Raw genomic sequence first — 16,300 nt, 5'->3', positions numbered from 1 at the left:
ATGGCGCTTATCGTTACCCCCCATTATTGTTTACTTTGGCTTGCTATCGCGTCCCCTCAGGTGCGGAGCGACGAAACCAAGCAACAGCAACTCAAAGCAGCCGTGAACCTTCAGCCTCAACCAAGATGAGGGTTATTGAAGTGATTATCGACGTAAGCCTCCATTTGAAATCAGTCTTGCAATTTTCTGCAGTTATTAATCTTTTGCGCAGGGCTTCAAGTCGTACGCAGTGCGTACGGTCATTTCGGGATGGTAAATAATGCAGCCAAAACAACTCGACAGCCACAGCTAACGCCCCTAGGGATGAGAGCTTCAACTCGATCACTGGCCTTAACGGCAGTGGAAAATCGAATATCCTCGATGCCATTTGCTTTGTCCTCGGAATTACCAACATGTCTACTGTTCGAGCGCAAAACCTACAGGCAAGCCAGCTCAACCCCCCTCATCCTTCTCAACTAACAGTTCGTAGGACTTGATTTACAAGCGCGGTCAAGCGGGTGTTACAAAAGCCAGCGTCACAATCGTTTTCGACAACCGAGAAACCAAAAAGTCGCCGATTGGATTCGAAGAATATGCCACAATCAGTGTGACTCGCCAGATCGTCCTCGGAGGAACCTCCAAGTACCTCATCAACGGTCACCGAGCGCAACAGCAAACGGTGCAGAACCTTTTCCAATCCGTTCAGCTTAATATCAACAACCCCAACTTCCTCATCATGCAGGGACGTATCACAAAGGTCCTCAACATGAAGGCTGTGGAAATCCTAGCCATGATTGAGGAAGCCGCGGGAACAAGGATGTTCGAGGATCGCCGAGACAAGGCCTTGAAAACAATGGCGAAGAAGGAGATGAAGCTGGGGGAGCTTCGAGAGCTTTTGAAGGACGAGATCGAGCCCAAGCTCGAGAAACTACGAACCGAGAAGCGAGCCTTCCTCGACTTTCAACAGACACAAAACGACCTCGAGCGGCTGACCAGAGTGGTTGTTGCATACGACTATGTCAGATGCCAAGAGAAGCTGAGACAATCAGCAGCAGATCTTGAGGGAAAGAAGCAAAGGCAGCGTGATTTGGAGGACTCAGCAGCTCGCTTGCGAAGCGAAATCTCCCACCTCGAAGAAGATGTCAAGAAGGTGCGCTCTCAGAGAGACAAGGAACTTCGAAAGGGCGGCAAGGCCCAAGCACTGGAGGAGGCTGCCAAGAAGCACTCAAATGAACTTGTGCGGCTGGCCACTGTCCTCGATCTGAAGAAGTCCAGTTTAGCAGAGGAGAAGGAGAAGAAGGAGGCGATGGAAAAGACTGTTGCCGAGTTGGAGGCTACCCTGCAAGAAAAGACGTTGGCATTCGAGAACGCCAAAGCCACATACGATGCTGCAAAGAATGACCTTGAGCAGCAGAATAAGGATGCAGAGTCCAAAGAAGAGCTTCTTCAGACACTACAAACCGGTGTCGCTTCCAAGGACGGCCAGGAGAATGGTTATCAAGGTCAGCTCCAGGACGCCAAGAACCGTGCCACAGCAGCAGCGACAGAACAAGAGCAAGCCAAGATCAAGATATCGCATCTGGAGAAACGCATCAAGGAAGAGGAGCCCCGAGCAAAGAAGGCGAAGGAGCAGAACGCTGATCTTTTGCGAGACCTTGACGGGCTAAAGGTCCAGGCACAAAAGCTCGAGAAGGAGCTCGGCCGTCTGGGCTTTGAGCCAGGTCAGGAAGAGCAAATGTACAAGCAAGAATCCGAGCTGCAGCAAACGGTCAGAAACCTCAGACAAGAGTCGGACACGCTGAAGCGCCGGGTTGCCAACACCGAGTTCAACTACGCCGATCCTGTGCCCAACTTTGACCGGTCCAAGGTCAAGGGACTGGTAGCGCAGCTCTTCACGCTGGACAAGCAGCATACACAAGCCGGCACTGCCTTGGAAATATGTGTCGGAGGTCGCCTCTACAACGTGGTCGTCGATACCGAGGTGACGGGTACGCAACTACTACAGAGGGGAAAGCTGCGGAAGCGAGTGACCATCATTCCGCTCAACAAGATTGCCGCCTTCAAGGCATCAGCTCAAACCATCGCTACAGCTCAAAAAATTGCTCCAGGCAAGGTCGATCTGGCTTTGACTCTAGTCGGATACGACGACGAGGTCTCCGCGGCGATGGAATACGTATTCGGCAATACCTTGATCTGTGCCGATGCAGACACGGCCAAGAGAGTCACCTTTGATCCCAACGTACGCATGAGGAGTATCACTCTCGAGGGTGATGCTTACGACCCCTCAGGTACCTTGTCTGGTGGAAGTTCACCCAACTCAAGTGGCGTTCTAGTTCTTCTGCAGAAGCTCAACAGCCTAACCCGCCAGCTGAGCGAAGCTGAACACTCGTTGAAGGAGCTTCAGCGCAGAATTTCCTCCGAGAAGGCCAAGCTAGACCAAGCCCGCAGGATTAAGCAAGACCTGGACTTGAAGACTCATGAGATCAAGCTTGCTGAGGAGCAGATCGGCGGCAACTCTTCCTCATCCATCATCCAGGAGGTGGAGAACATGAAGTCAACAATCGCAGAGCTGAAAGAGAGTATCACTGAGGCCAAGGCCCGGCAAGCAAAGGCTAGCACTGATGTCAAGACAATCGAAAAGGATATGAAGGACTTCGATAACAACAAGGACGCCAAGCTCGTCGAGCTCCAGAAGGCCCTTGATAAGCTACGAGCCGGCCTCGGCAAGAATGCTGCTGCAGTCAAGACACTCCAGAAGGAGCTTCAAAACGCTCAGCTTGATGCTGAGCAAGCGGGTTTTGATCTGTCTGCTGCTCGAGAGCAGCTGCAAGAAGTCGAGGTCGGTATCAACGCGCAGCAAAAGGATATTGAGGATCTCGTCAAGCAAAAGGCTCAGGTGACTGAAACACACGACACGGTTCAGGCTGAGCTTGATGATGAGCGTGCCAAGCTACATCTCTTTGACGATGAGCTTCGAGCGTTGGAGGATGCCACCCGGTCCAAGAACGCACGCATTGCCGAAGAGGGCCTCGAGATGCAAAAACTCGGCCACCAGGTAGAGAAGTTCCACAAGGAGCAGGAGGGAGCGGCTGAGAACGTGGCCCATCTCGAAGAGGAATACGAATGGATCCACGATGAGAAGGACAATTTTGGCCGCAGTGGAACTCCTTATGACTTCCGTAACCAGAACATCGGGGAGTGCAAGTCGACGCTGCGCAACCTGACAGAGCGGTTCCAGGGCATGAAGAAGAAGATCAACCCCAAGGTCATGAACATGATTGACAGCGTTGAGAAGAAGGAGGTGTCACTCAAGCACATGATCAAGACGGTCATCAGGGACAAGCGCAAGATCGAGGAGACGATTGTCAGCCTGGACGACTACAAGAAGAAGGCCCTTCAGGAGACGTGGGAGAAGGTCAACGGAGACTTTGGCAACATCTTCTCGGAGCTGCTTCCTGGTGGCAGCTTTGCCAAGCTTGATCCGCCCGAGGGCAAGACTATCAGCGATGGCTTGGAGGTCAAGGTCTGCCTCGGAAAGGTGTGGAAGCAAAGCTTGACCGAGCTAAGTGGTGGTCAAAGGTGAGGATTCTCATGAACCCCTTGTAAACAGGGCATTTGCTAACTAACCCACTACAGGTCTCTTGTTGCTCTCTCTCATCATGGCTCTGCTCCAGTTCAAGCCTGCGCCCATGTACATTCTCGACGAGGTTGACGCAGCACTGGATCTCTCGCACACGCAAAACATTGGCCGTCTAATCAAGACGCGGTTCAAGGGCTCGCAGTTCATCGTCGTCAGTCTCAAGGACGGCATGTTCCAGAACGCGAACCGCATCTTCCGGACGCGCTTCAGCGAGGGCACCAGTATGGTGCAGGCTCTCACGCCGGCAGATATGAAGTAATGATGCTGACAGACACACCTCTCTGGATGCCCTGAAACGAGTGTATGAGAAAGACTAGATGGGAGGTTTCACATGAGGCGTCGGGCTGGCTGGGCGCTGGAGAACAGTCTTGGGTGGTTTAGAGATACCTTGTGTTGTGATACCGCTCTATGTAATGAGGCAGGACCTATGAAATCTATCTTATTGTTTTGCACCCATTCATTTCCATCTAGTCTACTATTACACGACTTGCCAAAGCCTCGTCCTTGCTCCCCGACATGGCTTGTAGGAAACTATTGGCAGATGTACACGTGGTGACCACGCTGGACAACGTCGATATCCATGCCCACCTCGATGAATGATTGGAACTGCTCGGGCTTTGCAGCACCGGGAAACATGGGGCACATTTGCATCCCCATGCATCCCATCTTGGGAGCTCCCTCGTCGACGTCACGAAACTTCCTCAGCGCCCGATCCGGCTCAGCCTTGTGCCGGATGCCAGTATCGGGATCGACGTTTGGCAGTTTGCATCTGGACTCTTTGTTAGACCCGAGTTGTCGAAAGTGAAAGGGGGGTGTTGCACTGACCGGACAGTTCGACAGGCCACGTCAAAGTGGCACTCTTGGCCGGTGGTGGCGTGCTTGAGGTGAATAACCTTCCAGTTGTCTTCGTCATACTCTTCGTTTCCGGCGACTGACACGTGTTAGTGGCCATTTTTGCGAATGCGCGGGTTAGTGCTGTGCTGTGCTGCAGTGTTGAGACATACTGATAATGTTTGACCGGAACCGTCGGGCATCGAGCTGCTTCATGGTCTCGTCCTTGACAACGTTCTTGTCTAGCGCTTGCATGCTACTCAGGCTAAGCATGTGAAGGGGGTACTGGACTTGTCAGATCATGAATCCCCCTTGCGCCACAGCCTCAGTCAAGCAAAGTACTTACAGCATCATGAAAGTCGACAACGGGTTGGTAGCCCAGGGCTTCTTTAGGCTGGGCACACCGAAACACCTCCCTCTGCTGTGAAGGGTCCATCCTGAAGATGCCTAGTTGGTGTTTTGCTCCCAGGTAGCGAGCCAGCTCGGCAGGAAGCTCCTTGTCCATGTTGAGAGCCGTGGTGACCTCGTTCCAGATCTTGACGTCGGCAAACGAGTAGCCCCGGGCCTTGATCTCCTCGATGTCGGGGAACGAGACGGGCAGCAGGAATTCCTTCTCGGGCACGGCCTGGAACCCGTGACTGATCTTGGCCGAGGCCAGGTGCACCAAGCCGCGCAGCCCTCCGTCCATCCAGGGGAACCTCACAACCAGAAAGGCGCCGTCTACCTTTCCCAGCTGGCGGCTCGCCTTATTCGGGTCGGGGACCCAGAGGTCGACTTTGACGTTGGCGAGTAGGGGCAGCTGTCGAAGGGTCACAAACTCCCAGAAAGGACTGTCCTCCTTGCCAGCCCGGGGAGGCTTCAGGTAAGCAAATGTGTACAGCCTATCATGCTCCAGGCCCGTAGGTAGCACCCTGCTCCTCTCAAGCTCAATTCCGCGGCATGACTTGACGGGGTAGATGTACAAGCCCTGGACCCGCGGCGGACGCCCCTCCCGGGCCCGGTGTTCCTCGGAGAACTGGCGGCGGAGGTTACTGCCACCCGGAGCCACGCCGACCCGGGAGTGGGTCTGGTTGAGGACATCGCTGCGGTCCACGGGGACGGGCGGGAAGAGGATGAAGATGGGGATGAGGAAGGCGACGAGGGTTATGGCAAGGAGGATGAGTGAGACTGCGTCGACGCTAGACAGCAGCCCCTTTGTCGCCTCCATGCTGGTGCCAAAGCCCGGCAGCGCCGTCGCCATGTCGCCCAGGCGCCGCACGATGGTTGAACTGCCGGCTGCAGCGTCCAGAGGGCCCTGCAGGTTGGGGACAAAGGACCCCGAGTCGGCTGCTGCGGACATGGTTCGCTCTCACGATGGCGGGTTCCGTGGTATCTCAGACCTGCATACACGATCCACGATCAAGAAGCGCCCTTGCAGATGGGTGTGTTTTGCTGCCGCTGCTGATGATGTTGTTGTCCCGTTCTTGTTGCTTCCGTTGCCGAGGTCTCGAGATGCCGACTTCTCCAGGAATGTCTTGTCTCTCGTTCATCAATATCATGATGGGTCCATGTTGAGTTCGTCGTGTCGCTAACTCCTTGGCCGCGGGCCCCGATGGCTCGGACCCAGCCAACGGTACCTGTGGCGCATCTGGTTTTAGATGTGGCTAGGGTCAGTCTGAGAAAGAGGACCAACAGGACCTGACACAGTGCGTTACAGAGCCATTGCAGCCAGTTTCTTTATCATGACTCGATGCTGTCGAGCAGTTATTCTCTCTGGATCTGAACAGTGAGTGTCTCCTCCCCGAGTCATCATGATGGAGCTCGAGGCTGTGGCATGACAAGAAATACGTCCAGGTACCAAGTAACTCCAGGGTGGCGCTACTGTACTTGACCTGTCTGATGGGATGGGATGGATGCAAGTTATCAGCCCTTTCGGCTAGGGCCGCAGCGGTATGCAGCTTTAATGGGCAAGCAAATTGTCCATGACCATTTGCCAAACCCGGTACTTGCTGCCACTGGGCTCCTCCATCGTGGTGTTTCCAACCTGAATCATATGCACGGGGAGAGAGGGGCCTTGGATCTCCAGGCGCTTCACGGCATCCGCTGCACCAACCAAAGACGGGCTGAGAGGGAGAAAGTTGGAGGTGTCAAGAACCCTGCCAACCCTGCAGCGTGCCCTTTGCAACCACTGCACGCCAACATCCGCCTTTGTGCCCTCCCACACAAAAGCCTCGCCCTTGATTGGGACCTCCAGGCGCCATGCATAGGTGGCTTCGTAGCTGCCACATCACCCCATGTTGTCCAGTTCGGCCTGTCTGTCTCACACCCACAGATCATACGTGTCTAAGTCAACTTGACAGACGGCGCCCTGGAAAAGAGGGGAGTTCCCTTCTCAGAAACAATGAAGCCGTCGAAAATGGGCACCCTGGGACATCGGCACATTGGTTCCATGGCCCCGCTGCCCTGGCAGGTTAGACTGACTAACTACTAACGTTAGCCGTTGACCAAAGCCTCGCCATCATCATCAACAACACTCCTCCATGACGACAGCCGTGTCAGTTCAGCTGGACTGGGGTGAGGACAAGTCCCGACACAAAAGAAAGGAAAGACAAAGTTAAAATCCCACTTTGCCAACCAGCCTCTCGCCTCACGCCGCACAGCAGCGCACCGCACCGCACCGCAGTGAGGCGCCGTCCACACGTCCCTCTCAGCCTGCAGTAGCCTTTGTTCCCGCCGTCTCGTCTTCAGGCGTGGGCGTGAGTGGCCTGGCGCTCATTTGCACATTCGTCGCCCTACCGCCCTCCTGTGGGGAGCTTGATCTGCCCGGCGGCCGGTGCAGGGTATGCAATGTGGCCGGCCATCAACAAACAAATGCAGGACCAAGGTTGCAGAGCTACTGGCGGAGTCGGGATAATTCCCGTCAACCCGTCAACCTGGTCGTGTTAGCCCAGCAGGGACTCGCCCTTGGTGCCTCTCACAGCCCCGTGCTGCGGCCACTAAGGATTCCTCGCTGCACCGATCGCCCCGAGGCCAGCCGGAGATACTTCTGTATTCATCCAGAGCCTCCATTCCTGGCTCCTGGTCATATCGACAAACTGACTCGCAGGGCAGGGCAGCCAGGCCAGGCACGAAAGGGAGCGCGGGGTGGGCCGAAATACACGGGCTTGTCCAATGTCGACATCCAGTGAGCTGTCAGCCAGGGTCTTGCTGTACGCATCCGGTAAAGTCATTTGCGGGTTGTGACAAGGAAGACCATGGCAGATGTCTCGTCCAGCCGTCATCGTGCTCCCAGATCGAGCACGAGTTCGTCACTCGTTTCGTTCATGCTGCTAGGCGCAATCTCACATGATGAACGTTGGGCAAGGGCTGCCCGCCCAAAAATAGGCAAATCCCAGATCCTCCAGCATTAGTCCTGCCCATTAGTAGACACTGGATTGATGATGGGCGTTGCGTTCAGCAGGGGGTTCGCGCAGATCTTCGCCCTGTGCGGAATGTTGGGCCTCTGTCGCAAGCTGGGCTGGTGAGAGCAGTGAGATTGACAACTAGTCTCGATGATAGATGCGAGGCCAACAGCATCTCCTCACTTCATCTCCTCCCAGACCTCTCTCAAGACGCCAGCCGGAATACCAAAGCCCGCCTCCGCGCTCCACCCCCCGTCCATCTCGGGCTGAAAGACCTGCCTCTTGGTGATGATTCCGCTCCGTCCTGCAAGGCAGATCCTAGCAGTTCGAGATGAACCAGGCAAGTGAGGCTCGATCTTGGTTCGTTGGCGTTCGTTGTCTGGCGGGCCTCCCGCTACTCACAATGGCCTATTCGATAGTCCAGTCATGTCCAGCAACAACCACTGGATCCTACCTTTCTCTCTCACTCTCTTGCTGACTGACAGACGACACGACTCCAGGGATAAAGTACCCGGGGCACTGCAACGGCTGGATGATTCGGCATGATCCGGGACGGGAATACTGTCCATCTCGAATGCAATTGACGGGCGAGGGGCGAAACCCTACGGAGGAGGATTCTGACCGAGTATCGATCCCATGCGCATATTGAATGCACAACAACATTGTCCTGTGGAGCCTTCATGGCAGATATTATGCTGAAGCCTCCAATTTTGCCCAGTTACCCGTACAGCGTCGCAGTTTTCTCAAGTGGCCCCCTGTTAAAAGCACCAACGAGAAGGCTCCCATCCGTAGACCCCAGCAAGATCCCTGGGAGCTCCTTGACAGCCCCAGTCCCCAGAAATGGAGACCGCCAAGGAGACCCATCAGGTTTCCTTTTTGAGCCACAGACCTGGGAAGAGGGGATTTTGGTGTTATTGACTGGTTTTCTGGCTAGACATTTGGCGCTTATGTCTCCACGTCTTGCGCCGCAGTTCTAGGCGCCGGTTCTGAATGGCGTTTTACTTCCCCTCATCAGACCACTTGCCATGCCTTGAACGATTAGGTTGCGCCTGTGAACGCAGTTTTTGGAGGCGTGGGTGACGTTTTCCCCTGTCGACGCCGCCCTGGCGGTTCGGAATCGTGACAAACCCCCGATTATTGCAACTCGCCCTAGCACGTTCGTTGTCTTGAAGGACAGACCCAAGGTAGGTTGGTCAAGAAGTGGAGGAGGAGCAAGGATATGAAAATTCTTGAGTGCCCGTCGACAACGGCCTTGGCCCTCCTCAGCCCTAGTCACTCTGAACTCCGTACGGAGTATTATCCTGGAGCGCAAATGCAGAGCAGCAACCTCCTTGGCTCGATCCTTCGCCCTCTCGCGCCCCTGCGGGCAATGATTCGAAACCCACCACCTCCATGCAGCCGTGCAGGTCTTAATCATGAGTACCCGCTTGAAAACTTCTTCCAACTTGTTGGTGCCCCTGTTGTCAGACTCCGAAGAACTGCATCAGCCTTGGACCAGTTAAGATCCACGGCCAAGTCCCGGAATTGGAGAATAGATCCCATTCTTCTGCTAGTTCTTGGCTAGCAACGAGTCGGAGCCGCCGCCGCAATGCGAGAAAGAATTTCTGTCTTCAGCTTGCATAGTACGAGTACGGCGCGAGAGGAGCAAATGCCCCCGTTCAAAACGGTTGTCTCTTGTGGGGTTAATCGTTGGCTGCAAAGTTCAGTTATTAGGCCGGACCATCCTGCCCACAACATGACTTGTCATCTTGGTGCAAGCAGGCTGCCACTTCATATCAAAAAATATACTGGCCGTGGGTGATACATCGAAGCCATCCTGAACTGAGTAGTGCGCATAAGGGTGGGCTGCCCAACGATGTTAGACGACATCCTCATCAAGGTTGATGAGTGCCTGTAGTAAAAGATGCTCCTGGGCCAATATTTGACCGAGGCTCTGTGACATTATTTTGACGTCTTTCTAGAAACCTAGGACCCGGGCCCGGCGGAAAGCTCCCGACCCGTGTAACAAAGCAAGGTGGAGGAGACCCATGCATTGGTGCTCACCTGTCATGGGGATGCCTGTGCCGCTGCCCAGGTGAAGGCCGCGCGCGTCGGCGGCAGGGCTTTTGCTCAAGTCTCCGAACGAGAGTGAGAAGCGCCCCGATGATGTCGGGTGCCGGCTCCGACGGTGGAATACGATGCCACGTGAGGTGAGACACCGATATCATCATACAGGAGCGTTGCAGGGTACAGGTTGCATCTGCAGAGATGGGCCCCTGCGCTGCTCTTGACCCCTATCGCTGTTCATCAATGTCAAAATATGCAGTGTTCGACCAACGAGGCATGGCTGGCTATTGGATGAATAGGCCACCGCTTTCTGGCTTTAGATGCTGGGTTCACGGAGCAGTCGGACTTGCTCCAGCTGAGACTGGACGGGGGAATGCCCTGTTGAATATGCTTGCTTGGTCTTGTTGCGTTGCCTGCTTCGCGTTTGGCCTGTGCTTCAGGTTGACCCAGACCTGCATTTAGTGTTGAGCTAGACTTGATTCGATCTCAACACGGTCAAAGAAGATCGTGGAAGAGCCATTTGGTGGCTTGAGTGGTTGATGGAGAAATCCTCGCCTCACTTGGACCCCGTCCGGTGGGAGGCTGTTGAAGCTGTGGCCTCCCACGTAGTAGTGTTGTAATCATTCGTCCGTGGCTCGCTTCCTGCGGACATTTGTTAATCTCCGGGCTGGCTGAGCGAACGCGCTCAACAGGAGACAAAGAGGGTGAGAAGGAGAGGAAAGTAAAGAGCCATCCTGCAGTAACGGTGCACTGATTCATAGCCATGTCTTGACGTCCATTATGGTCATGTCTGGCTCCGTGCCTCAGAAACACTCAACAGTCGACGCAAAGTCAATTTCGAACAGCCAAGGCCCACGGTGGTGTTCACAACTGGGTCTGCCACGCGACGACCCACGCGTAGGGAGCGGGACCTGATCCAAGCGTCAAAGACGTCGTCAAGACCAGAGCCGTTTTGTTTGTTGGTGTGGATGGTTGTGAAAGTTGGGACGGATGGTGTGCGGTGCGCAATGCTTGCTGCTTGCTTCTGCATGGCTCAGGGTGTCGGTGTCACCCCCAAGGGGTTTCCATTGAGCAAGGCCTTTATTGAGCAAGGCCTACACTCTCATCCTCCGTCACCCCTGTAGACGGGACCCTATCAGATCGTCATCTTTCCCGTCCGAGAACTGGGAACCATGATCGCATTTTTTGCCAAGCTTGTCATGACGGGTGCCGGGGGGGTACGACAGTAAAAGTGCGAAACCCGTGGCATGATTGTTCGATGCCGCAGCCGCAGCTATAGTGGCGATTAGGACGCTTGATATTGGGACTGGCTATGTTGTGAATTCAGCCTCTCACTCAGTATGGGGGGCAAGAGGTTGGGGAACGCACCCATGATGCCTTGCATCTTTGGTTCAAGCCAGTTATTCCAGCGACCGCCTACTTCTTCCCCTCTCTTGTAGGTTGCATCACCGCTGATGACCGGCCGCGTTCATGGATGACCCCTGGCCTGCCGTCCTATTTCCACAGACTGAGGGCAGAGTGGACGACGCCAAGAGCGCGGGCGCAGATGTGAGATGCCCAAACAGGCACCATGCAACGAACAAGAAGTTGCTCCGTCCCCGGCGGACGCCATGGACGGTGGGTTCTCCACAGCCTTTCAGCTCCATTCTGATCCTCGTCGACAACGTCTGTTGACCCCATGGCGTTAAACCCAGTCGCTCATCGGTCTGGTTGAGTGGCGGCAAGCCCAATCCAATGCCAGCCCCAGCCCAGCGAGACTGGAGTGACCGACGATATGGACCTCATCGGTACTGCAATGTTAATCAGGACATGCAATACGTACTGGCTCCTCGATGGCCTGTTGAGAGAGCCAAGGGAGGTCCTGACGACGCTGGGACTCACCTCTAAGCCATCCGGTCTCCTTTCCGCGGTCTTAAGCTGCTTTGGGGCAGGGCCAGTTCCGCGCCCTGTGCACCCAAGCCCGAGGAGGCGGTTCCCCCTCGTCAAGTTGAAATCTTAACGCCAACCCAGAGTGTCAGCTGTAGTCACCCGTGGCCACGGCACTCCCAGTCAGGTAAAGACAAAACGGCATTTCTTGGAGAGGGAAACAAGGACCAGAATACCGGGCCCTACTGTTCAACGGGGCGGAGTTGGTCGGAAATAATCCCAGTCGACTCAATTCCAAGGACCTGGAAAAAACATGTACGAGAGAAGAAAGAAGCTGTCAAGGGCCGGCGGGGAGGCAAGGAAGGTCCAGCAGAGTAGCATCCATGGATGGATGGCAGGCAAGGTAAGGCAGGTAGCCATCGTGGCTGGGGGGTGTTGCTTCCCCTTCACTCCTTCCCCCTCTACCTCACTCTAGCCCCTCCAACCCAAGTTCAGCCCGCCCCGCGCTCTTGTTTGGTAATAACATCATCCATCCTGTCACCCAATCTTTATTACTCACCCCTGGCACATCGATCACTGACTGTTCTTATTGACCGTATTAAACACCTCGTTATTGTTATTGTTTTGCGTATCCTCATCATTTTATTAGCTCTGACATACCATTGGCATTGTTATTGTTATCCTCTTTTAGGAAGTCACCGTCTTGTGTCAGTCATTGCTGTTGCGTCTTCCATGTCGTTGGGCTCTCCCTTGTTGCTCTCCTAGATCTAGCCATCACGACAGCTTCATCCGCCTTCGTTCTTAGTCGGTACCGCTTTGCCGGAGCCCTCTGAAGCTTCACGCACACCCCGGAGGCTCCATCACACACCCTCGTCTCAATCCCGAAAAGCCCCAGGACGGATCCGCCGTTCCGCCCCGGGAGCAGCCTACTCAACATACCGGACGGACGTTGTCGACCTTGAAGGCCATCACTCTGCTCGATCTTCTCCTCATCGTGCCGTTCCATCTCCCCATTGCTAGTCATCGCAAGCAGCGTTGCATCCAAGCCCGGACCATCTATCCGCAAACTAGTGGCCTGCTTTGCTCATCTGCTTGTCCGTGGGCGTGGGATCCTCCTCAAAAACCAACAGTCAAGAGGCACAACTTAAGCTCTTGGCTGGCTCCCGGGACCCACGAGTCCGGGCTGTCCGTTGATCAGCGATTGACGCCCCGTCAGGCCTGCATGCGACAGGTCTTCTCCCGCAGGATACGACGTCCTCGAATTCATCCCCATCTCCAGGGGCTCCGGCCAACTGCTTGCCCAATACCACCCAGGCCGACCCATCTTGCCGCTGGTCTTTGCAGAGACCCCTCCCCTCCCTGATTCTGGGAACCAGTAGCCTCTGCCATACGATCAGAGGTGTCTCCATCGATCAATCTTTCCTCCCTGTCACCGTGACAGCGCCTCTCCGCTCCCCAGCCGCGATACATGTCCCTGCTCATGTCGACTGCCCCTCTTGCAATACAACCATCCCAGGCCTCCCCCCACCAGTGACCAAACAGCGTCCTTGCAAACCACGTTTCACTAGACCACGGACGTCTTGCCGCTTCCTGGATCTATCCGCAGTGCCAGCAAACCTGATAAAAGTCAACCCTCTTCTGGCTTTTACTTGCAGCCTGTTTGGGACCAGCTCCCCATCTAGGCCTCTCAACCCTTGACGAACTCACCTCTTGCACGCCCTTACCTTACCACTCTCCCGGTTTCAACCCGGGATTGTCGTGATAAACTAGGGGACGATCGTAACCCTGGTTAGTCACTGTTACCGGCAGGAAACAGAAATTGCCAGCCGGCCCCCAAGTTTGGTTGCCCCCATCGTCCACGTCCATCTTGTCGAAACTCGCCTCTCTGCTAGGCCTTGGTGGTCGACTCTTGACGCTCATATACTCTGAGCCGCCCTTGGCACATGGGCCAGCTGGAACGGCTAAGCTTCAAGAAAGGTTCTGTCCCCTCACGGTTCTGTCTTGTGCGCTTCAGACCCGGCATAACTCCGTCGATCAGCAAGCACCGTTTTCGGCAAGCATGCGAATCGCAATCTGTTTCTCTTCCTAACCCAAGACACCTTCCCTCAGCAGCTCTGAAACACTCGACCTACCCGAGCTGTTTGTGCTGCAGCTGTCTGTCACAATGGGAGACTACTATCATCATTTTCTTTCTTCCATGTCGGGGGCTGGGATGAATCCGGTTACCTCCCCCGAAGAGATGCTCGACCCCCGACTCCATGGTCCCCCGATTTCCATGGCCTCCGCTCCGATGCCTGGCCCGTATCAGCAGCTCGGGTATTTCACCGGCTTCCCGGACCCAATGATGTTTAACCCAAACAAGTCCCAGAAAGGCCGCCGGAAGTCTGCGGCTGGAACTCCTGCTGCAGTGGACCATGTTAAGCATCGTAGGACGCGTTCCGGATGCTTTATGTGCCGGAGCCGTCGTGTCAAGGTACGCAACACTTCGCAACTAACATGGAAACTAGCGCATCTAACTTGCTCAGTGCGACGAAACACGACCAATATGCGAACGTGGGTGTAGCTCCATGGCATGTATTCGATTGGGCGCCATTACTGACAATGCAAAGGTTGCAAAAAGGGGAGTCGAGAATGTGTCTATCCCGACCCTCCATCCTCAAAGAGCTCAGGGGGATCTGGTAAATCTAGAGATTCTACCACCTCCACTCAGCAAACGAGTCCCTCCTCCTCAAATGCAGAAGACGACGAAGATGCAGACCGAGAGAGCAAGCTTGAGACGATCCCTGATGAGGAAGAAACGGAAGACCAGACGTCAAAGTCTTCGGCACGCTCCGCACCCTCCAAGAGCTCGTCTCCATCGAGTGCGACTGCAACACAAGCAGTCTCGCAGCTGCCTACCCCTCTGTCGAATTCCCCGTGAACCTAGGACCAGCCGACTGGTCGCATTTGCCGCCCGAATATCAGCGATGTCTTGCCTTCTTTGTCGAAAACATGACTAGCTTTAACTACTGTATCCCCACCGACTCGGATGACTTCTTCAAGACTATCCTCCCTAGCGTGGCTACTCGTCATGAGCCACTGCTTAACGCTGTTGTCGGTTTCTCTGCATATCATCTCACACTTGACAATCCCCAAGGAAAACTACAAGATTTCTTGCAGTACTATAACAAGAGCGTGACACTTTTACTGGGCTTACTCAAGAGAAAGGAGAAACCGAACGTGGCCACCTTGTTGACAATCCTGCAGCTTGCTACGATAGAGGTACGCTTGCGAGCTATTGCTTTCCGATACTGGTCCTCTAACAACTTTATCTAGGAGTACTTTGGCGATTGGGTGAACCTCATGGGACACCAAAAAGCAGCACTCGAGATACTGACTAGCATATTCACCCCCCAGACCGTGATGCAGACCGCCATGGGCCGCATGTGCCTTAGCTGGTACGCTCGATTCGATAACTTTGTGGCCCTCATGGGAGGCTTTCCGACCGACCTGCCTCGAGAATGGTTCCAGGCCATGGTGGACTTCTATCAATCCGAAAAAGCCGCCCATCCAGCGGAGTTGCGATGGGTAATCGAAGAATGGTCTTCTCGGCTCCGGCTCATCTCATACGACATGTCCATCTTGTTCGCCAAAGGCAGTAGGGGCCAGATCTCTCCCGAAGACTTCATAAAAGAGCACCAGGCAATAGATAAACGACTTGTCGAGTGGAAGGAGAAGCGCGACCCTGCCCTCCTGGATCAGAGATATCTCATCACGGATTTCCCGCCCCCAGAATCGATTCCCTCGGACGATATTGTCGACCCATACACCGTCGGTATCCTCTACGACTTTCCGTTGTTTCACGCAACCGTTCTTTGCGCGGAGTGGAATAGTATCATGATTATGCACAAATGCCAGTCATCTGGCATAAGGCCGGACATCTTGTTCGCGGATCTGAACCGGCATGCGTACAGAACTTGCCAATATTTCGAGACTTTGGAGTTCTGGCCATCGACCCCCAGGGGCGTGTTGGTCTTGATACAAGCTTGCATTGCAATTGCGGCATTGTTCTTGCCTCAGGACGCACGGCATCACATGTGGTTCCGTCGAAAGTTTGCTTTGCTGGAGACTATGGGGTAAGGAGACGGCCTCCGATGTGTGCTGTTTCGAATAGAGCGAAATGCTGATCAGCCTTCTAGATACATCCATCCTATCACAATTCGAAGCAAGATGGCCCAGCTTTTCCGAGAGCCGTCGTGTGTGCAGTGGTGGTTACCGAACGATGAAGGGTTCAGCCCTGTATTACAGAACATCCGAAACTTCGCCGACGAGCGGAACGCCGCCGCCGTGACAGCCCAGCAGGAGAACCTTCGAGAGGTCAGGCATATTTTCGCCAAGATGTCATTAATGGATGAGGCAAACAAATCACCGCCTGCTGGCGAGGGGCCCGGGTCGTAGAGCAGGGGACAGGAAGCGGGCACGAGCCGACACAAATTACCCAATGGACTTGAAAAGCCTCATTCTGCTGTTCTGTAGGAGGATGTAATACTCGGTCCTGGGCGCAGCTTGCTTGTTTGGC

At 54.7% G+C, this 16,300-nt stretch overlaps 3 protein-coding genes across 3 annotated transcripts; 2 read left to right on the top strand and 1 right to left on the bottom strand.

Moving 5' to 3' along the window:
- Positions 1–125: 125 nt before the first annotated feature.
- Positions 126–3,878, top strand: MRS44_006475 (uncharacterized protein; the record flags this gene model as incomplete). The annotated part of the gene is made up of 5 exons (XM_065621782.1): positions 126–152; positions 212–252; positions 302–401; positions 470–3,551; positions 3,616–3,878. The coding sequence occupies 5 exons, from the start codon at positions 126–128 to the stop codon at positions 3,876–3,878; spliced, it is 3,513 nt and encodes a 1,170-aa protein (XP_065477854.1).
- A 272-nt stretch (positions 3,879–4,150) lies between these two features.
- On the bottom strand, positions 4,151–5,789 carry MRS44_006474 (uncharacterized protein; the record flags this gene model as incomplete). The annotated part of the gene is made up of 4 exons (XM_065621781.1): positions 4,151–4,388; positions 4,445–4,550; positions 4,624–4,735; positions 4,797–5,789. The coding sequence occupies 4 exons, from the start codon at positions 5,787–5,789 to the stop codon at positions 4,151–4,153; spliced, it is 1,449 nt and encodes a 482-aa protein (XP_065477853.1).
- Positions 5,790–13,906: 8,117 nt separating this feature from the next.
- On the top strand, positions 13,907–16,179 carry MRS44_006473 (uncharacterized protein; the record flags this gene model as incomplete). Its single annotated transcript, XM_065621780.1, has 6 exons — positions 13,907–14,215; positions 14,268–14,295; positions 14,352–14,559; positions 14,625–15,003; positions 15,058–15,857; positions 15,921–16,179. The coding sequence occupies 6 exons, from the start codon at positions 13,907–13,909 to the stop codon at positions 16,177–16,179; spliced, it is 1,983 nt and encodes a 660-aa protein (XP_065477852.1).
- Positions 16,180–16,300: the final 121 nt, after the last annotated feature.

Source organism: Fusarium solani (assembly GCF_023522795.1).
Source record: "Fusarium solani strain SB1 chromosome Unknown bctg00000003_1, whole genome shotgun sequence".
NCBI classification, from domain to species: Eukaryota; Fungi; Ascomycota; class Sordariomycetes; order Hypocreales; family Nectriaceae; genus Fusarium; species Fusarium solani.
Note: the sequence above shows the minus strand (reverse complement) of the source record. Positions and strands in the feature narration are given on the sequence as shown.